The following is a 22,361-nucleotide window of genomic DNA, read 5'->3' as shown; positions in this document are numbered from 1 at the left end:
TGGCTTTATCATTTGAAGTTTATTGTAAGACATAGCATTTCCCTTGCTTCTGCTTAAACTAGAAAGAATAAAAATGCACTCTTCTCAATAGATGAAATGTTCCATTAATTGTGCCTCCGTCATACTCCCAGAAGTGTAACTTGCAGACAGCTAGGGACTTTACTCCTATTGTACCTGCATTGACCTCAAACCTGTTTCAGAGGATTTGTGACTGTTTCTTAATGAGTGTTTGGCTGCCAGCACTAACCTTTTGGCCTGTGTTTAATTGGGGTCCTCTCTGACTTGAAGAATGTTTCTGAGCTGATAAAGGATACATTATAAATGTTTAAACCTGATTTCATATAGATGTCCCAGATGACTGATATAGATCAGCTGCAAAATTTGTGTATTTGCGAGTGGTGAATATTTTCATGAATCTGATTTTCAGCCTGTATGTTGTTTCACAGGGGGGGAAAAAAATCAGAAAAAAATGAGAGAAAAAATACCCATTGACTCCAATGCATTTGGCACAAGAAAAAAACACAGTGAAAAATGCCTTTTGACTCCAATACATTTGGTGCAATTTTTGCAAGATTTTGAGGTTTTTTTTTTGTACATAACTAGTCCCAAATTGTAGGAAAATATCCAGTCCGCACCACACAAATGAGTCTACCCAAAACCATCTACAACTGGTGCACCAGTAAAACACATTAGGTTGACGTCCCAAGGAGGAGTTTAGTCTCCCTATCGTGGGCGACTAACTGCTCCGAAATACCTTTCCACTGGCAACAATAGGGGCCAGATTCATGAAATCACGAGTTCGAATCCTGAATGGAATAAATTCGGATTGGATACGATAATTTCTTAAGATCACAAATATCACGAAAATGCTTACGAACAAATCGTATTAGTCACAATAATATTGTATTGGCAATCCAAAATTTTCGTACCAAATGATCGTAAACAGGGGGAAAACCTTTCCGACTTTGATCCTTCTGTGCATGATTTTGGAAGCCTCCCATAGGAATCAATGGCACTCTGCAGCTCCAACCTGGCCCAAGGAATGTCTCCCATAGGGCTCAATGGCACTCTGGAGCTCCAACCCGGCCCAAGGAAAGTCTCCCATAGGGCCCAATGGCACTCTGCAGCTCCAACCCGGCCCAAGGAAAGTCTCCCATAGGGCTCAATGGCACTCTGCAGCTCCAACCCGGCCCAAGGAAAGTCTCCCATAGGGCTCAATGGCACTCTGCAGCTCCAACCCGGCCCAAGGAAAGTCTCCCATAGGGCTCAATGGCACTCTGCAGCTCCAACCTGGCCCAAGGAAAGTCTCCCATAGGGCTCAATGGCACTCTGCAGCTCCAACCTGGCCCAAGGAAAGTCTCCCATAGGGCTCAATGGCACTCTGCAGCTCCAACCTGGCCCAAGGAAAGTCTCCCATAGGGCTCAATGGCACTCTGCAGTTCCAACCCGGCCCAAGGAAAGTCTCCCATAGGACTCAATGGCACTCTGCAGCTCCAACCCGGCCCAAGGAAAGCCTCCCATAGGGCTCAATGGCACTCTGCAGCTCCAACCTGGCCCAAGGAAAGTCACCCATAGGGCTCAATGGCACTCTGCAGCTCCAACCCGGCCCAAGGAAAGTCTCCCATAGGGCTCAATGGCACTCTGCAGCTCCAACCCGGCCCAAGGAAAGTCTCCCATAGGGCTCAATGGCACTCTGCAGCTCCAACCCGGCCCAAGGAAAGTCTACCATAGGGCTCAATGGCACTCTGCAGCTCCAACCCAGCCCAAGGAAAGTCTCCCATAAGGCTCAATGGCACTCTGCAGCTCCAACCTGGCCCAAGGAAAGTCTACCATAGGGCTCAATGGCACTCTGCAGCTCCAACCCAGGCCAAGGAAAGCCTCCCATAGGGCTCAATGGCACTCTGCAGCTCCAACCCGGCCCAAGGAAAGTCTCCATAGGGCTCAATGGTACTCTGCAGCTCCAACCCGGCCCAAGGAAAGTCTCCCATAGGGCTCAATGGCACTCTGCAGCTCCAACCCGGCCCAAGGAAAGTCTCCCATAGGACTCAATGGCACTCTGCAGCTCCAACCCGGCCCAAGGAAAGTCTCCCATAGGGCTCAATGGCACTCTGCAGCTCCAACCTGGCCCAAGGAAAGTCTCCCATAGGGCTCAATAGCACTCTGCAGCTCCAACCCGGCCCAAGGAAAGTCTCCCATAGGGCTCAATGGCACTCTGCAGCTCCAACCCGGCCCAAGGAAAGCCTCCCATAGGGCTCAATGGCACTCTGCAGCTCCAACCCGGCCCAAGGAATGCCTCCCATAGGGCTCAATGGCACTCTGCAGTTCCAACCCGGCCCAAGGAAAGCCTCCCATAGGGCTCAATGGCACTCTGCAGCTCCAACCCGGCCCAAGGAAAGCCTCCCATAGGGCTCAATGGCACTCTGCAGCTCCAACCCGGCCCAAGGAAAGCCTCCCATAGGGCTCAATGGCACTCTGCAGTTCCAACCCGGCCCAAGGAGAGCCTCCCATAGGGCTCAATGGCACTCTGCAGTTCCAACCCGGCCCAAGGAAAGCCTCCCATAGGGCTCAATGGCACTCTGCAGTTCCAACCCGGCCCAAGGAAAGCCTCCCATAGGGCTCAATGGCACTCTGCAGCTCCAACCCGGCCCAAGGAAAGTCTCCCATAGGGCTCAATGGCACTCTGCAGCTCCAACCCGGCCCAAGGAAAGTCTCCCATAGGGCTCAATGGCACTCTGCAGCTCCAACCCGGCCCAAGGAAAGTCTCCCATAGGGCTCAATGGCACTCTGCAGCTCCAACCCGGCCCAAGGAAAGTCTCCCATAGGGCTCAATGGCACTCTGCAGCTCCAACCCGGCCCAAGGGAAGTCTCCCATAGGGCTCAATGGCACTCTGCAGCTCCAACCTGGCCCAAGGAAAGTCTCCCATAGGGCTCAATGGCACTCTGCAGCTCCAACCTGGCCCAAGGAAAGTCTCCCATAGGGCTCAATGGCACTCTGCAGCTCCAACCCGGCCCCAGGAAGTCTCCCATAGGGCTCAATGGCACTCTGCAGCTCCAACCCGGCCCAAGGAAAGTCTCCCATAGGGCTCAATGGCACTCTGCAGCTCCAACCCGGCCCAAGGAAAGTCTCCCATAGGACTCAATGGCACTCTGCAGCTCCAACCCGGCCCAAGGAAAGCCTCCCATAGGGCTCAATGGCACTCTGCAGCTCCAACCCGGCCCAAAGAAAGTCACCCATAGGGCTCAATGGCACTCTGCAGCTCCAACCCGGCCCAAGGAAAGTCTCCCATAGGGCTCAATGGCACTCTGCAGCTCCAACCCGGCCCAAGGAAAGTCTCCCATAGGGCTCAATGGCACTCTGCAGCTCCAACCCGGCCCAAGGAAAGTCTACCATAGGGCTCAATGGCACTCTGCAGCTCCAACCCAGCCCAAGGAAAGTCTCCCATAGGGCTCAATGGCACTCTGCAGCTCCAACCTGGCCCAAGGAAAGTCTACCATAGGGCTCAATGGCACTCTGCAGCTCCAACCCAGGCCAAGGAAAGTCTCCATAGGGCTCAATGGTACTCTGCAGCTCCAACCCGGCCCAAGGAAAGTCTCCATAGGGCTCAATGGTACTCTGCAGCTCCAACCCGGCCCAAGGAAAGTCTCCCATAGGGCTCAATGGCACTCTGCAGCTCCAACCCGGCCCAAGGAAAGTCTCCATAGGGCTCAATGGTACTCTGCAGCTCCAACCCGGCCCAAGGAAAGTCTCCCATAGGGCTCAATGGCACTCTGCAGCTCCAACCCGGCCCAAGGAAAGTCTCCATAGGGCTCAATGGCACTCTGCAGCTCCAACCCGGCCCAAGGAAAGTCTCCCATAGGGCTCAATGGCACTCTGCAGCTCCAACCTGGCCCAAGGAAAGTCTCCCATAGGGCTCAATGGCACTCTGCAGCTCCAACCCGGCCCAAGGAAAGTCTCCCATAGGGCTCAATGGCACTCTGCAGCTCCAACCCGGCCCAAGGAAAGCCTCCCATAGGGCTCAATGGCACTCTGCAGCTCCAACCCGGCCCAAGGAATGCCTCCCATAGGGCTCAATGGCACTCTGCAGCTCCAACCCGGCCCAAGGAAAGCCTCCCATAGGGCTCAATGGCACTCTGCAGCTCCAACCCGGCCCAAGGAAAGCCTCCCATAGGGCTCAATGGCACTCTGCAGCTCCAACCCGGCCCAAGGAAAGCCTCCCATAGGGCTCAATGGCACTCTGCAGCTCCAACCCGGCCCAAGGAAAGCCTCCCATAGGGCTCAATGGCACTCTGCAGCTCCAACCCGGCCCAAGGAAAGCCTCCCATAGGGCTCAATGGCACTCTGCAGCTCCAACCCGGCCCAAGGAAAGCCTCCCATAGGGCTCAATGGCACTCTGCAGCTCCAACCCGGCCCAAGGAAAGCCTCCCATAGGGCTCAATGGCACTCTGCAGCTCCAACCCGGCCCAAGGAAAGCCTCCCATAGGGCTCAATGGCACTCTGCAGTTCCAACCCGGCCCAAGGAAAGTCTCCCATAGGGCTCAATGGCACTCTGCAGCTCCAACCCGGCCCAAGGAAAGTCTCCCATAGGGCTCAATGGCACTCTGCAGCTCCAACCCGGCCCAAGGAAAGTCTCCCATAGGGCTCAATGGCACTCTGCAGCTCCAACCCGGCCCAAGGAAAGTCTCCCATAGGGCTCAATGGCACTCTGCAGCTCCAACCCGGCCCAAGGAAAGCCTCCCATAGGGCTCAAAGGCACTCTGCAGCTCCAACCCGGCCCAAGGAAAGTCTCCCATAGGGCTCAATGGCACTCTGCAGCTCCAACCCGGCCCAAGGAAAGCCTCCCATAGGGCTCAATGGCACTCTGCAGCTCCAACCTGGCCCAAGGAAGGTCACCATACCGAAGCTTGAATGAATCCGAAACTTTCGTACTCCCATAGGGCTCAATGGCACTCTGCAGCTCCAACCCGGCCCAAGGAAAGCCTCCCATAGGGCTCAATGGCACTCTGCAGCTCCAACCTGGCCCAAGGAAGGTCACCATACCGAAGCTTGAATGAATCCGAAACTTTCGTACTCGTTGCATCAATATGATTTTGTCGCGTAATATTTGCCGCACAGTACAAAGAAGTCACACAAAATAACAAAAAAATTGGCGAAAATACGCACGGGCATTAGAACGAACGCTCGTAGCGTTCGTGGATTAATAAATCTGCCCCTAGGAGTTGCCCTTTGCATCGCTTTGGTACATTAGCCTTAGAAAAAAGAAAGAAAACTTTCTCTTTTTAACTTCTGTTTTGTTTCAGAATCAGTGGCTACTTCTGAACCTTTTTCATAATTTTGGGTCTGTTTCTGAATTTAGGCCTTGTTTCTGACTCAATGGCACTGCTGCCTCATTAATTGTTTATCACTTGCCCAAATCTCTAGCCTGGTATCTTTGAGGCCTCTCTTCCCTTCACGTTGTTGTGCTGCTTTGAGCCATGACTTACAGTAGGTTTTCTTTTACATCCATAAAAAGTTGGTAGTATAAATCTAGGCTTATCTACAAATGCCAAGTAATTGCTAGCAGGCGATTCCTGCAGTTCCAGCTGAATAGTCAGTGTCATTATATAGTCCAATGCTGAGCTTCTTTATCCTTCAGCCTACTTAGTGCACCTTATAATAAAGAATGCTTCCTTCGAAGAAACCTTATAAAATTAAAGGAGATTGTAGAACAGTAAAAAAAAAACCACAAGGGCTAACTTATTTATCCTTTAGCCTAACTAGGCTGAAGGATAAAGAAGATTAGCATTGGACAATAGTGATGAGCGAATCTGTCCCGTTTCGCTTGGCTGAAAAATTTGCAAATCTTTCAAAAGATTTGCGAAATGGCGAAAAATTAACGAAATGGCGAAAATGTTGTGCGGCAAAAAAAATTGGCGTCCATGACTATTCTTTTGACGCGCGACTATTATTTTGACACCCGCGACTATTCTTTTGACACCCGCGACTATTCTTGCGACAATTTTTGGAAGCGCGACTATTCTTGCGACAGTTTTTGAATGCGATACTATTCTTGCAACAATTTTTGATGCGCAGCAAATTTTTCCACGGTGGATTTTTTCATCCGTTTCGCAAAACAATCCACCAAAGGCGAAATTCGCAGCAAATCCATGCCTGGCGAAACATTTTGCCCATCCCTATCGGACAATGATCTCTCGAAAATAACTACTTGCTGTCCTTGAAGTTTATGACTGCCCCTTACTTTTTATGAAGTCTTTTTCCCATGATATTTATTTGGTTCTTTAAATACCAGCTTTAAAAACATTAATGGAGTAAGATAATAACAGCCTAGCCACCCATCAGATATTTTTTAACAGTAGACTAGTAAATGCTACCTGCTGACTGGTATTGTTAAAGGAAATCTGTCATGATTTTTATAGCGTACTTTTTATTTCTAAATTACACTCTTTGCATAGCAAATAATTCCCTCTGCCATTTAAACTTTTATTCTTGAACCAACAAATGTATTTTTAGCTGTAATATTGGTGTGTAGGCGCCATCTCACTGCAATGTGTCTGAGTTTTTAGAAGGAGCCAGCGCTACACATTAGAACTGCTTTCAGCTAACCTATTGTTTCTCCTACTCCCATGTAACTGGAGGAGTCCCAAGCCGGACTTGGAGCTATTCTGATACCTACTGGAAGCTGCTATCTTGCTCCCTCCCCATCGTTCTGCTGATCGGCAGCTGGGGGTGAGGGGGGGGGATATCACTCCAACTTGAAGCACAGCAGTAAAGTGTGACTGAAGTTTATCAGAGCACAGGTCACATGGCTGTGGCACCCTGGGAAATGAAGAATATGGCTAGCCCCATGTGAAATTTTAAAATAAAATATAAAAAAATGAAAAACAGATTACAATGCAGGATTCTGCTGGTGAAGCTCTATTAACTGATGCGTTTTCCAAAAAACATGTTTTCCTATGACACACAATATGAACGGGTTACTATGCATTAGATTTTTACAAGGACAAGAATTTTAAAAAATTAGCCAGGATAAAATTATTTAGGTCTGTATTAAAAGAAAAGGTCTACCAGATAAGTCACATTAAAATGGGGTTATTTTCATTGCATTATTATGTTGAAAAATCATGAATTTTACATTCATTTTCAAACAATCCCGTAATTCACAACTGGTGAAAAATTGTGCCAAAACACTTGAGACCCAGTTCCTATTACTTTCTATGGCTATTGGTGGCGCCATTTTGATTTTCATTTTTTTTTTATATCATGACAAATCATGGTTAAAAAAAAGCCACAATAACACAAAAGTCATTATTTTTGCCATGATTTCTGTGAATCAGTAGAATTAGCAAAGACTTCTAAATAATTATAATAATTGTAATGATTTTTATATTATTATCAAACAATTAATGAATCTCCTGCTAAGTATCAGCAAGGACCACTTTACAGTGCTATGCAGGTAACATTAGAGCATTAGTGATGAGCAGATCTCTCCTGTTTCGCTTTGCTGAAAAACTAGCGAATCGGGAAACGGTGAAAAATTCGGGGAAACTGCGGAAATGTTTTGAGTAAAAAAAAAATTATGACGCGGGTCATTTTTTTATGCGGGCGACGGTTTTTGTTTAACACGGGCGACAATTTTTCCATGCCTGTTGAATTATTTCGCGCATCACTATAGAGCGTTACTAAGCAGACAGATAACTCAAATTGGCAGCTTTTAAGAAAATTTTGAGTAATTATCTATGAGATTCTTGTTAAAGGTTGTCCTTTATACATGTTCTGGTTCCTAAAGTGACACATAATGCCGTCATAAAATGATTGATCCAAAAATCCTGCTGCTCAGTCCAGTAGTGAACAGTGGCCCTTTTTTTTAATCTTTTTTTATGTGCCATCCATTTTAGTCATGGTAAAAATAGACTTAGAAGTCAAGGGCTGCATGTCATTTATTCAGACCAGGGTCGGACTGGGGGGTGCAGGGCCCACCGGGGCTCCCGCCCCAGGGGCCCTGCAGGTGCCCCAGCCGCGTCCCCTAACCCCCCCAAGGGCCCCCCTAACCCCCCCCGAAGGGCCCCCGCCTGACGTCCTCCCCGAGCGCGTATAAATTGAACGCGTCGGGGAGGAACAGTCAGTAGCGGGGAGCGCCGGCAAAGGTCGGACTGGGCCGCTGGGGCCCACTAGGGCCGGGGCCCACCGGGATTTTTCCCGGTGTCCCGGCGGCCCCGTCCGACCCTGATTCAGACTGTAACACTATTAGTAATGAGCGACATTTTTTGGCAGGCATGGATTCACTGTGAAATTCTGCACTTCGCCATTGGCAAATGTTTTCCCGAAATAGACGCAAAAATTTGGTGCAACACAAATTCACAGAGTGAGGAAAAAAGGCGCAGTTGCGTCAAATAAATCGCGGGCATGTCAAATAAAAAAGTTGTGCGGTAGCCGCATTTCAAGAATTTTGCAGAAGTTTCACTAATTTTTCGGCAAAGCAAAACGGGACAGATTCGCTCATCAGTAGACACTATAGGGTTGATTCACTAAAGGTCAATAAGTTTTATCGCACGCTTTTTTGCATTAAAATTTACACAAAGTATAAATGCATTGGTTAACTTGCATATTGCATGTGTTAATATGCGCGCCGAAATAACACTAAGGCATGGTTCACAAACACTTAGGGGCACATTTACTAATCCTCGAATCCGAATCCCGAATGGGAAAAAATCAGATTGGAAACGGAAATTTCGCGATTTTTTCATCGCTGTCGCGTTTTTTTCGTATTTTGCGCTACTTTTTTGCCGCCGTCACGACTTTATTGTATTTTGCGCGATTCTTTCGTCGCCGCCGCGATTTTTTCGTATTGAGCAATTGTAAACGGCGGAAAAACCAATCCGAATTTTTTGCGACAGCGACGAAAAAGTAGCGGAAAATATACGATAAAGTCGTAACGGCGACGAAAAAGTCGCACAACATACGAAAAAATTGCAACGGCAACAAAAAATTCGCAAAAATACCGATCATTACGAAAAAAACGCATTCGGACGCTTTCGGACGTTCGTGGATTAGTAAATGTGCCCCTTAGACGCGCTAAATATCGCATTTGTCTGTATGAAAATTAACACCTACTTGAGGCAGGCAGTAATTATAGAAAAGTACAGTTAATGAGCTTTTGGCAACACAATATGGACTTTGCAGTGGGATTTATTCAAGTCTGTGTTGGCCCTAGAGTGATGCAGCCGCCACTTTGCAGGGAAATGGTCATTTTCAGAACAGTAATTTTCCGAAAGTAAAGTATGCTTTTAGTGAATCGTGCGTTAATTCGCAAAAATTAGACGATACAATTTTTAACGCATGCTATAAATAACGCACGTTTTATCGACCTTTAGTGAATCAACCCTTATATATTATGCTTCGTTATGAATACAAATCTAATGGTCTCCGTCTGCAATTAGACTTATGGGAAGCTCACTGCCACACAAAAAAACTTTTATAGTATAGAATTCAGCTTTATATTTAGGGATGCCCCAATGGCTGTCGTTAATGCTTAAGACGTTCCTGCTATCATTAGTATTATGGGACCACTCATTTGTTTAAAGCACAAAATACTTTTCACAAAATAAATAAAAAATATTGTGAAAAATATATAAAATATCATTTTGTAGTCATATAACTAAGTTTATTAATACAGAATTAATTCTGTGCATAATAAAAATGATTTCACAGTCACAATTAAATTTGACTACACAAAATAACTTCTGTCAGTACAAAATACTTTTGTAAATACAAAAATCAGAAAAAAGTCATAAAATGTTTTACCAAGAACTAATTTTTTAATTTAAATGAAAAAAAAAAGCATTTTCACAATTTTTTTATGGTATAGGTTGTTTACTTTCTTCACAATCAAAGCAGGAACAAGTGACAAATAAGTCAATAATAGATAAATAGCAATAGTTTGAAATTGTTGTATCTCACTTCATATTTGTAAAATCAATGTTTTTAGGAGATCATGAAAACATTTATATTATTATTATTATTAACATTTATTTATAAAGCGCCAACATATCCCGCAGCGCTGTACAATAGGTGCGTTACATACATTGGACATACAGAGTAACATATAAAGCAATCAATAACCAATACAAGAGGTGAAGAGGGCTGCCTATGACTATGCATCTTTTGTATACGAAACACGTCAGGACCTTTTTAGTGGACCAAGTTTTAGTGGACCAAGGAGTGTGTGCCATTTCTCTTCAAACTGATGTTCGCTTAATACCTCAGGCTACGGGTTCAGGGGGCTGCACCTGGACCGCCACTTGTCTTTGGTGAGTGTATTTCCCATAACATTGCCAGGATTGTTTTAAAGTTGTGTGTTGGAGGTGGAGGGTCCGAGGTTTACCTACCCGGACCACATAATTTAGGGGGTGAGCTTGTTATCACTTCATTTGCATTTAGCTTTGAAAGATAGCCTGGGGATAATATACACTGAGGCTTGTATACATACATTCCCCCTCCTGTTACCGTAAAACTGAGCCACTTAGTATTATTTTTAGGATTGAAAATGTATTTTGTGACTGCAAAATTAATTTTGTGTGGACAAGATTTTTTTTTTTTGTGAACATGTAATTTATGTTTTGGTAAAAAAGAGGTCATTTTGTCAACAGAAAATACAGGTATAATGCACATATTTTGGCTTTAAAGTAATTGTTGCACAATATATTGTACACAAATAATTAACCATACCAACTTTCTTTTTATTATTCTCTATTGCCACAGGCTGATATCTCCCATCAATGCCAGGTGATTAGTGCCAGCCCACCAGTTACAGATACAGCTCCAGCTCCAAATGCACTGTAGTTATCAATCAATTTGTAGTCATTGATAAATATTCAGTTTTCCTACGTTTACTGGACTAAGATTTATGAATAAGATTACATTAAACATGCTTCTAACTAGCTAAAGCCTTCAGCACTGATAGCTTTATAATCAGTCCTGTGCTGTAGTGATTCACAGCAGCCCTACATCTGTACATCATCATGTTTGGTACAGCAGAAGTCCATGTATCTGTCAACATGACAGCTGTAGACACACATTTGAGAGGGAAAAATACATTTAGCGTGCCATTTGTTCCTAGTTTGGGCACTTGGTTTTGAGGTTCCCAGCAGAAGACAATGTCCAACTGTCAAACATGGAGACTTTATAATGGGCTTTGGAGATGGGGAATATCTTGTTTTGCAATTAAAGTACTTGGCACTAGGATCCAAGAAGTAACATGCCTCTTTTGGTTAGGCATGGGTTTGGGCTGGTCTGTAAGTCTAGAAATCTGGCAGATAGCTCACCTAAGAAGAGAGACAACTAGATTAGTTAGCAAGTGTCTCTATGGACTGATGAAGAGATTCGTAAGATTGTGATCACCTGCAAAAACATCACCAGCTAGAAAAGTCCAGTGAGTAGGCTTAGGCCAGTGATACCCAACCAGTGGTTCGGGGGCAACATGTTGCTCCCCAACCCCTTGGATGTTGCTCTCAGTGCCACCAAACCAGGGAGTTATATTTGAATTCCTGACTTGGGGGCAAGTTTTGGTTGAATAAAAACAAGATTTCCTACCAAATAAAGCCCCTGTAAGCTGATAGGGTGCATAGAGGCTGCCTAATAGCCAATCTTAGCCCTTATTTGGCACCTCCATGAACTTTTATGGTGCTTGTGTTGCTCTCAAAGTCTTTTTACATTTGGCTGTGGCTTACGAGTAAGAAAGGTTGGGGACCCCTGGCTTAGGCCAAGCCCAAAAACCTAAGAAGCTACCAAAATGAGCAGGCCAGAGGGCTTGCAAATATCAGAGAAGGATACTGGGATCCTGAATAAAGTTGCAGGAAGACCTTTGTTGAGGGCTTCTGGGCAATTCTGCTGTGAGGCTACATGCAGTTTGTTCTGGGCACAGGAAGCAATATGGTTTGACACAAGACTGTGTGAGAGCGCTGCAAAATGGTGGAGGTGTAGGGCACCAAAGGGCCATTAGCCCTGGGAAGAGTAAACCAGATATTCCATAAATGCGAATGTTTGGTTTTCTGCAAATTATCTGTAACTCATTCTGAGCTTTTATCAAAAGTGGTGTCATACAATGTTAGCCCCAGTTTCACATACATGTGTAAGGCTGTCATTACACTGGCTTTTTCTCACTATATTTGTCTTTAAATATGGGGAACAAACAGTTAACCAGTCAATTCAACTCCCTGATTTAATACAAAGATTCCTTGCAGCCAACCTTTAGTGATAGTGATTAATAAGTGATCCTTTTAAATCTCCCCTTAACAGCACAGGTACTCAGGACACATCATTATTGCACATTTCCAGGAGTACATTAATGAACCAAAGGTGTCTGACAGGTCTGTGTATGTGCTTTTAGCTGATTCACTGCTCTACAGATGTTCAGAAAGGATTCAACTGGCAGGTTGATAAGGGAATGTAAGCAGTACGGGAAACAGTAATAACGCCAATTATTTCATATCTCAGAAACATTATACAGTATATATACCTAATTCAAAATGATACACCCAGGTGTAAACAATGAGACTGTTATCCGGGACTTGCAGTTTAGCAACAGCAGGAGAACCAGAGGCTGAAGGTCCCTGTCATTGTCTGTTCTATTCAGGCTTCTTCTACAGTTGAAAGAACAAGTGGATCTGCTAATGTGCCTTAGGTACTTAACTGCACACTCAGGCTAAGGTAATGAGACAGATGGGCAAAAGGTCTCAGTAGCATTTAAAGCGCCATTATAGGTAATTTATGACAGTGGCAGTACATGCTTGCAGCAAAATATAGGACAATTAAAAAGGAAGCAACAAATCTGAATACTGATACAGTTTTCCATCTGTTTGCACGAAGATCTGCAACATTTTACTGTCTGTGCAGAACCAACCATAATAGTTGTGGGGAATTTCCTGGCCCTCAGTAGAGATGTAGCAAACTGTTCGCCGGCGAACTAATTCGCGCGAACATCGGGTGTAGTTCGCGAACTTTCCGCGTATGTTTGCAATTTGGGTTCGCCGCGTTTTTTTTCTCTGCGTTTTTTCTCAGCCTAAAAAATGCCGCACAACCACACATGGCGTTTTTCAGCCTAGTACTGGTGTAAGCAAATCCCGTTTCTATGGTGCCAATAGCGCGAAATAGCAAAAAATGCCGCGTATTTCCGCTAGGTCTGCCCGTTTTTACGCAACGCTTTTTCAACAAAGTATTTTTTAGAGAAATTTTTGCCCTTGATCCCCCTCCTGCATGCCCCTGTCCAGGTCGTGGCACCCTTTAAAGAAATTTAAAATCAGTTTTCTGGCCAGAAATGGCTTTTCTAGGTTTTAAAGTTCGCCTTCCCATTAAAGTCTATGGGGTTCGCAAAGTTCGCGAATATTCGCGCTTTTTGGCGTAAGTTCGCGAACGTGTTCGCAAACTTTTTTTTTTAGGTTCGCTACATCCCTAGCCCTCAGCCTTTCCCTAACCCACCCCTTCTCAATCCAAACCCAACCCAAAGTCATAGGAGGTGTTAAAACCTGTGTCCATTCTTCACAATTCTAGAAATGAATGTTAAAGGGGTACTTCATACATTAAGTATGATGTTGACTGATTTTCATTTTTTAACTTATTCAGCTGTTTAGAAGCTCATCAACTTACACTAACAACCAACTAGTGCAGGGGTGGGCAAACTTTTTGGCTCATGGGCCACATTTACTCACCCCCGGGCCGGACCGGGCCAGGGCGGGCCCCCTTCTCTCTTTAATTCTGGCTCGCCAATGACACCAAGTCTCGCGTGATGAGACTTGGCGTCGTCGGCGGGCCGGATTAAAAAGGGGCCGGATGTGGCCCGCGGGCCGTAGTTTGCCCACCCCTGAACTAGTGCAATGCTGGCCAACTGGTGGGGGTTTGTTTTGGGATTTTGTTAGCATTTGGAAATAGTTGTCTTTAAGGTGTTTAATTATGTGCTGCGGGTTGCTGTGCTACCCATAGGGTAGGAGGAGCCATATGGATATTAGGGTTGAATATCTTACAAACTCCTTCTCTTAACCTTCAAAGCCCTCCATTCCTCTGCTCCTCACTACATCTCTTCCCTTCGTTCCTCGCAGAGCAACCGATTGGTTGTGCCCCCCACTACTACTGCTGTTTCCCACCTTAAACCTTTCTGCCTTGCTGCCCCTCACATTGGGAATGCCCTCCCTGATTTACTCCGGAGAGAATCCTCCCTCAGTCTTTTCAAAACTAAACTTAAAGACTCCCTTTTGGAGCACTCACCCAGCACCTAATCTGGGAACTGGCACTTATATTGTAGTGTCACCCACTGTGACCTACAGCACTTATATTTGCCTATTTGTGTCTGTAAGTTACCCTCCCATATAGATTGTAAGCTCTACGGGGCAGGGACCTCCATCCTCTTGTGTCTTTGACTCATCTTATTGCAACTATATCTTTTATTTATTTGTATTTATTGTAATACTTTGTATTTATCTATTATCTTAATAACCCCCTGTTTGTATTAATGTATTCTACTGTACAGCGCTGTGTACATAAGTAGCACTTTATAAATAAAGATATACATACAAGGGTTTGACTTAATGTGACATAATACATTTCTTTTACATATAAGTGATGGGGGATATCCCTGCAGTGAGCACCAACCATTTGGGATTTTGCTGGGCTACCACCATTAATAGGGGTATGGTCTTAACAGCTTATGTGATAACATGGGTGTGGTTTAAAAAGGGGGAGTGGACAAAACTGGCTTCCATTATTGGGCCTCCACCACTGAGATCCAGCCCCCGGTACCACAGAAGTTGGACAGCACTGAACTAGTGGATTAAATTTGAGACTGGAGAATGAATAGGAGAGGCCTTGATAGATAGGTAAGAATTAAAAGTAACAATACAATTGTAGCTTCACAGAGCAAAAGTTTTTGACTGCTGGGGTTAGTGACACCCATTTTGAAAGCTGGAAAAAGGAAGAGGAAGGTAAATAATTCAAGGGACTTGCAAATAATTCAATTCAACAGTTGATTATATGTAATAAAAAACTGATATAAAGTGATGTAGCCACCTTGTCTCATTGTATCTATTGTCTCTTAGACAATTAGTAATGATGTTGGTATCTATGGTTTATGTATGTGAGTGTATAGATCAGTATAGGTTTGTGTGGCCTGGGTTCACTTGGAAGGGTTGAACTTGATGGACTTACTGTATATAGTTACATAGTTGGGTTGAAAAGACCATCCAGTTTTTTCAACCCAACTATGTAACTATATGTTCCTCAACTGCTACTAGTGGTGCCTATACTTTTGAGTAAGTTTGAGCAGCATTATGGAGCTTTGCTATACTCTTCTTACCTACAACATCTCAGTACCCCCACTAAAAATACCACTGACTTGAGAAAGGGTCTACGTGACTTGAAACATAGGTCAATAAACCAGATGAGAACTGCATTGTAGTGAGTGCTTTTACATGAATATTTTGGCATTTTTACAGTGAAACATTTAAGAAACAACTGTGAGACATTTTGTGCTAGAGAAACCTATTACTGTTTGACTAGAGGTAGCTCTGACTGCCCTTAGCCCCAGCTGGCAGGCAGGACTGGTCTTTATCCATAGGCATGAGCCATCTGTATTACAAGGAAAAGCTTTTAGTGCTAGCAATTAATTATTATCTTGTTGGGGACACGGAGTAAGTTCTGTCTATATGTATCTGTTCATTTCAAGCTGCCTATCTTCATTCCATTTGCAAATCATCTATTACATTTATCTACTGTATCTATCATCTATCTATCTATCTATCCATCTATCCATCTATCCATCTATCCATCTATCCATCTATCATCTATCTATCTATCTATCTATCTATCTATCTATCTATCTATCTATGTTGTATCTATCTATCTATCTATCTATCTATCTATCTATCTATCTATATCTATCTATCTATCTATCTATCTATCTATCTATCTATGTTGTATCTAGACATAGTTATACTTTAGCCATGATGAGACAAACTTACCTTCTTGGGGAAGCCCATCAGAACCAGCAGTATGTGCACCCACGCTCCGGCGTGTAGGAAGGTCACAGTCATCATCAAGTTAGTTTATGGTGTCATTTTCTGCACAGTTACAATTTTAGGTATCCAGCCAGAATTCACATTTTGCATTCGGAATTGTTTCCAACAGTCACATTATGTATAGATTCCTTCCTCCCAGCCTGACAGTGTTCTTAGCTTTTTTTTCCCCCCTAAAACTTAAATCCGAGCCGTACCCCTTTACACAGAGAGAGAGGTGCTGTGTTATATATGGCACAGGAGAAGTTCTTGTACATCATATAGTTACACTGGGAAAGAGGTTTCCGATCCACTGTCACTTATTCCAACTGACTAGTTTAGTCTCCTGTTAGCCTTTTCTATATGTCCTTGGTAAGCTCCTGTCCCCGGTATGGTATGTTGCTTTTTATCTGCTACAAAACAGCTGCCCCTCTCTGTGGTCTCCTTTCTCTGTCTCTTTCTCTGTGCTGTCACTTTCACTCAAACATTTCTGGTCCTCTCCTCTTATATCCTCCCCCTCCGCCTCCTCCTGTGTCATTTTCTTTCCGCCCTCCCAATCTCTCTCTCTATTAATTTCCCTGCTCTTGAACTGAGATTGGGCTGAATATCAGCAAACTATCTCAATAGCTGTGCATCTGAGCTGAGAAGTAGCCATTAACCCTTGTGATGCCAGAATATTTATCCCCCCTCCCTTTCTTGTACAGGCAAGCAAATAATAAGCAGAAAGCATTGGTGAGAATACTGTTCATTGACATAGGGAAATAGTTATAAACTGCAGGTGTAGCTTCGTAGATCTCAGAGCTGGCGATCTGAGTGGGCGGCTGTTTCTTCGAGAAATAGAGGACCCCCACGTACAAGACAAATGAAGCTAAAACAAGTATTAATCATCCCAGAGTTAAGCAGCACCTCTGCATTTCTTGGAATTTCTACTGAGAGGTGGCTGTAGGGTTAGGATTTTGTTCTTCTTCTTCTTCTTCTTACAATGATAATGGTGAAAAGGAACATTTAGAATAACAAGATACTACATGAAGGCATATTGTATGGTTCAAAAACAAGGGTTTAGCTGCTACTTTACTACACAGAGCACACAGAACTACACGGAAGTGCTAGTTATGGGGGATAACTACAGCAGGCAAAAATTCTTCATGGTAAAAAATCTAGGGCAGAATGCTCAGGACAGACTCCCAATAGATGTGGTAGTTAGTAGGGGTAAGGACGGAGGCTAAATAAAATAAAACTTAAACTGAGAGCAGTGAGGTTGGAGAATGCCCTTCCTAGTGATGGGGTAATGGCAGATTCTGTTAATGCCTATAAGAGGGGCCTGGATGAGTTCTTGAACAATCAGAATATCCAAGGCTATTGTGATACTAATATCTACAGTTAGTATTAGTGGTTGTATTTATAGTTTATGTATGTGAGTGTATAGATAGGTAAGTATAGGTTGTGGGTGCTGGGTTTACTTGGATGGGTTGAACTTGATGGACTCTGGTCTTTTTTCAACCCTATGTAACTATGTAACTAGACAAATGTATGGAGTGATAGGTTCAGCGCTAGATGGGCCAAGTCAATCATTCCATTACCGAAATGGAACAAAACTGGGGGCCAAAGAGAGTCGTTTTTTGGCAAGAGCTGGAGGTAGGAAGAACGCGAGATAGTATAATATAGCAGGTATACTAGGGCAAGCTGGAAACCATAGGGCTTGTGCAATGGGGGTATAAAAACACATTTCCATCCTCCAAAGTTTATTGAAATAGGCATAATGCTAATTATTTTACATTTAGAAAACCACACATGTGATGAAGGTCATTTACATTATTTGAGTATAGTACAGTAACTATTTTACTATTTACTTCTTGTTACTCTGTTAATCATGTTATTAAAGGAGCTAAAAAGTTCACCAACTGTTATTGTAGGACATTGTTGATCCATGAATAGAACAATTCCATAGAGGCAATTTTAGGTCCTTTATTGTCCTTCGCCTGTTTAGACAGTATAGCAACGCTGCCTTCTCAGACTTCAAAACTGCTTCCGTAAGATTCAAACAAAGATTTATTTCAAATATTTATTTATTTCATTCAGGTTTTTATGCAAAAAAACAATTTTGGTGTAATGTACAAGGCCAGTGAAAATCACCACTTAAACTTTATTACAAAAAAAACATCAGTATCAGTATTTTTCGCCAGGCCGCGAATTGCCGCATTTCGCAATTGGCAAAGAATTTGTCGTGCGTCAATAAAAGTCACGGCAAGTTGGGCGTGATTGCGTCAAAATGAGCGCGGTCACATAAAAAGACGCGCACCATTTCACAAATTCGCTCATCACTTATCATTATTGCTTAAAATATTACTGCTAGTGATGGGCGAAAAAATTCACCAGGCATGGATTTGTGACAAACTTCTGCATTTCGCCATTGGCGGATTTTTTTCACGAAACGGGCGTCAAAATTTGCCGTGGAAAAGAATTGTCGCAACCAGCAAAAGAATTGTTACAAGCATCAAAACTATTGTCGTGCGTCAAAGAATTGTCTCTTATCAAAAGAATTGTCTCTTGCGTCAAAAAGAATTGTCTCTCATCAAAAGAATTGTCTCGTGCATCAAAAAGAATTGTCTCTCATCAAAAGAATTGTCTCTTGCGTCAAAAAGAATTGTCTCTCATCAAAAGAATTGTCTCTTATCAAAAGAATTGTCTCTTGCGTCAAAAAGAATTGTCTCTCATCAAAAGAATTGTCTCTCATCAAAAGAATTGTCTCTTGCGTCAAAAAGAATTGTCTCTCATCAAAAGAATTGTCTCTTGCGTCAAAAAGAATTGTCTCTCTCATATAAAGAATTGTCTCTTGCGTCAAAAAGAATTGTCTCTCTCATATAAAGAATTGTCTCTTGCGTCAAAAAGAATTGTCTCTCATCAAAAGAATTGTCTCTTGCATCAAAAAGAATTGTCTCTCATCAAAAGAATTGTCTCTTGCGTCAAAAAGAATTGTCTCTCTCATATAAAGAATTGTCTCTTGCGTCAAAAAGAATTGTCTCTCTCATATAAAGAATTGTCTCTTGCGTCAAAAAGAATTGTCTCTCATCAAAAGAATTGTCTCTTGCGTCAAAAAGAATTGTCTCTCATCAAAAGAATTGTCTCTTGCGTCAAAAAGAATTGTCTCTCATCAAAAGAATTGTCTCTTGTGTCAAAAAGAATTGTCTCTCATCAAAAGAATTGTCTCTTGCGTCAAAAAGAATTGTCTCTCATCAAAAGAATTGTCTCTTGCGTCAAAAAGAATTGTCTCTCTCATATAAAGAATTGTTTGCGTCAAACGCATTGTCGTAACGTATCGCCGCGTGACATTTTCCCCGTTTCAGGAATTTGTCGGGACAGATTCGCTGATCACTTATTACTGCTTAATAAAAACTGTTTGATATTTCAGCATAAACAAAAACTTGGCCAAAACCCCAATTTTATCATTTTCAAAGTCCAGAGAAACCTGTGGTGTATAACAAGAAATTGTAAGGACATTTTAGATTCATTCTGGGTTTTTGGGACCTAAAATGTAAGATGAAGGAGAATGAAATATTGAGACTCTCCTTTGCAATGGGACCAGAAGTTAAGACAAACAACAGTTTTCCCTTTCCAGGGAAATCACTGCATTCATCTGTTGCTATGTTTATTTGAAAATAAATGAGCTTTCAGCAAGGTAAATGCTCCCTTGCCCGGCACAAGCGATTTGCGTGGCGTCACGCTGCATAAGCTATTGACCAGGCACACCTGACTCGTACGCCAGCAGAGACAAGCGGGTGTATTGTCATCTAAAATGCCTATGAGGGTCACTGCAGGAGACCACCTAACGAAATAAATGGATTTGAAAAAAAAAAGTTGAATATGGCAATTTAACATAAAAAAGTAACCTACTCACACCTCTTAAAGGAGAAGGAAAGGCTAATAAAGAGTTAATCTCAAGCTGCAGGCATACCTTCAGTTCTCTCAGTAGTGCCCTTAAGTCTCCCCATATTTCTCCAGATCAGAAGATCAGAAGCCAAGCAGGAAGAAAAAACGCTGAGCTGTGTAAAGAAAGTTCCCATAATGCCTCACTCCTGCACAAGAGCAAGTCCGGTGTACATGCTCAGTTAGTTGGACTATGAGTCAGCTTCCTGCTGATTGGCTCAGATCCACATTCCTAAGGGGGGGAGCGAGTTCTTATCATTCTTGAGGGAGGGGGAGCAGGAGAGAGGAGAGAGCTGTGTGTCTCTGGCACAGGAAAACAAAGACAACAATCCTGTTTCTTTTGACAGAGAACTCAATGCAGCATTTCTGTGAGTGCTTATGGCTGTATTTACATAGACCTTTCTGATAAAGCTTACTGAGTTTTTACCTTTCCTTCTCCTTTAAATATATTGAACACTGATGCCTATACTCCTCCTATGCTCCTTCCTAAATGTTTGGCTGTGTTAATGAAAGGTCAAAGAAGGTATTTTTCTAGGCCAGGGCAGCGAGTTCACTTACTTGAGCCCCAGCATTGAAGTGCAAAGTTCAATTCACTGGATGTGATTTTTTTCACCATTTATTATGCGTCAAAACTGCGACAAATCCAAAAGAAAGAATATACCATCTAAAAGCTGTCAAGGTCATGTAGAAGTCAATTGGCAACTGTCCTGTTTCCAACTGGAAAACATCCAATTGGAAAGCTTCATGGTATTAAAGGTTTTTGAATCTTTCAGATGCTCTATTTATTGGAAAATGTGAAATATTCATGGTTTTTTTTGTTTGTTTTTTGTGGTTTTAGTGGAAATGAGTTTAGTCGTGGTTTCAAAAAACTCTACAACCATGAAAATGAGAGTGTAGATAACTGTAACTGTAAACCCCCCTAGGTTTACAGTTACATTTGTCAGCGGTTGGCTATTTCTGGATGTACATGTAAGAAGATGAAATTAATATTTTTATTTCATTAATGTAAATAGTTAGCAATATGCAGGTTAGCCAGCAGGTGGCACTGAGTCTACCCGTGCCCTATATAAGGCAGTGCCTTGCAGAAGCACTTTCTCTTTTTGGCCTGAGAACATCAGAGGCAGTCACAAGACCTTGTGGCCAGACCTACTGGGGAGGTTACTACCTGGGCTACCTAGCGATAGTAGCAGGGTCGGACTGGGGTGTGGAGGACCCACCGGGGTCCACACCCATAGCCTCCCCCCCAGAGGGCCCCCCCAACCCCCCTTGCAGGGCCCCCCACCTGACGTCCTTCCCCGAGCACGTAAATTTAACGCACTAGAACTGGGGCCCACAGGGATTTTTCCCGGTCTCCCGGCGGCCCAGTCCGACCCTGGATAGTAGTGACAAGTGAGTTCACTCCAGAAGTTAAAGGCAGAGAGGGCTAGTTAGCAAGGACAGCCAGTTGTCCAGACAAGGAGTGCTTAGAGAAAGGTAGAGCCCCTGAGGCCATGTGTGCCCCAGAGAGGGACCTGAACGTTTAGGTGGAGGTTATAGGAGAAACTACAGGTGAAGCTTGGGCACTGTACATACGGCCATTGCTGGAACGGCAAATGGCTTCTAGATGGTTAATCTAGATGGGACACGATGGGCCTGGAGATTTTGGAGAAATGTTGGATGTGTGAGTGAGAAACAGAGAGAGAAAGAATCTGCAGAAGCATTATGCATTATATTATTGTCATCTTTGGTTGGCAACAAGAGCTTGGTCTTAAGTCTGCCTCCCTGCGGTTGGTAATAAAGTGTGTTTGAGTTCACTGTAATCATGTAAAGAAGCCTATTTCTTTCAGCAAAGGCCCTGCATTTAATTGTGACAAAAATGAGCCAGGTGGCAACCCTATCTGCACATCACCTTGTTTAATGGTGTTTTGTCAGCTCAGGTGCATCCAAAGGTTTCCATTTTCCCCAACATTAAGGTATAAAGAATACTAATGTACAAAAGAAATCTTCATTAAAATTTGAAAGAGCTGTAGGTGGGACTGTTGCATTAGATGCAAATGGTGAGATTTACCAAAGAACAAACAGGGAACATAAATTAGAAGGGAAGAAAGTTGTGTGGTTCCCTATAAACTTAAATTCTAGGTTAAAATGTGGTGACATCCACTGGCACTTCAAAAGGTTATTGCCTGTCAAAACATACAGTCTTTTTGGAATCATCTTTTGACCTTTTAGTTGGAAAATGTCTCAAAGTATTTGTATAGATCAGTAGTTTCCAGATCATTTGAGGTCAAGCCCTCTTTTAAGACTCAATATTTGGCCAGAATTACAGACATATGTAAACATATCTGTATCAGCCATTGACTCATACATTTTATAATAACTATCAGTAAATACACATCACCCCAAACCGCAGGGATAAAATAGGA

The 22,361-nt window shown here is 43.4% G+C and overlaps 1 protein-coding gene across 1 annotated transcript in view; it reads right to left on the bottom strand.

The window, feature by feature from the left end:
- The window catches only part of LOC100492996 (vasoactive intestinal polypeptide receptor), a 109,929-nt gene extending 93,432 nt beyond the window's left edge, over positions 1–16,497 (bottom strand). The window contains exon 1 of the mRNA XM_002935705.5: positions 16,003–16,497. Coding sequence (XP_002935751.2) covers positions 16,003–16,077 — 75 coding nt within the window. The 5' untranslated portion in view covers positions 16,078–16,497. The remainder of the gene's footprint in view (positions 1–16,002) is intronic.
- Positions 16,498–22,361: the final 5,864 nt, after the last annotated feature.

The sequence above is a fragment of the Xenopus tropicalis genome, chromosome 10 (assembly GCF_000004195.4).
Source record: "Xenopus tropicalis strain Nigerian chromosome 10, UCB_Xtro_10.0, whole genome shotgun sequence".
In the NCBI taxonomy this organism is placed as follows: domain Eukaryota; kingdom Metazoa; phylum Chordata; class Amphibia; order Anura; family Pipidae; genus Xenopus; species Xenopus tropicalis.
This window is presented reverse-complemented; position numbering and strand designations above follow the sequence as displayed.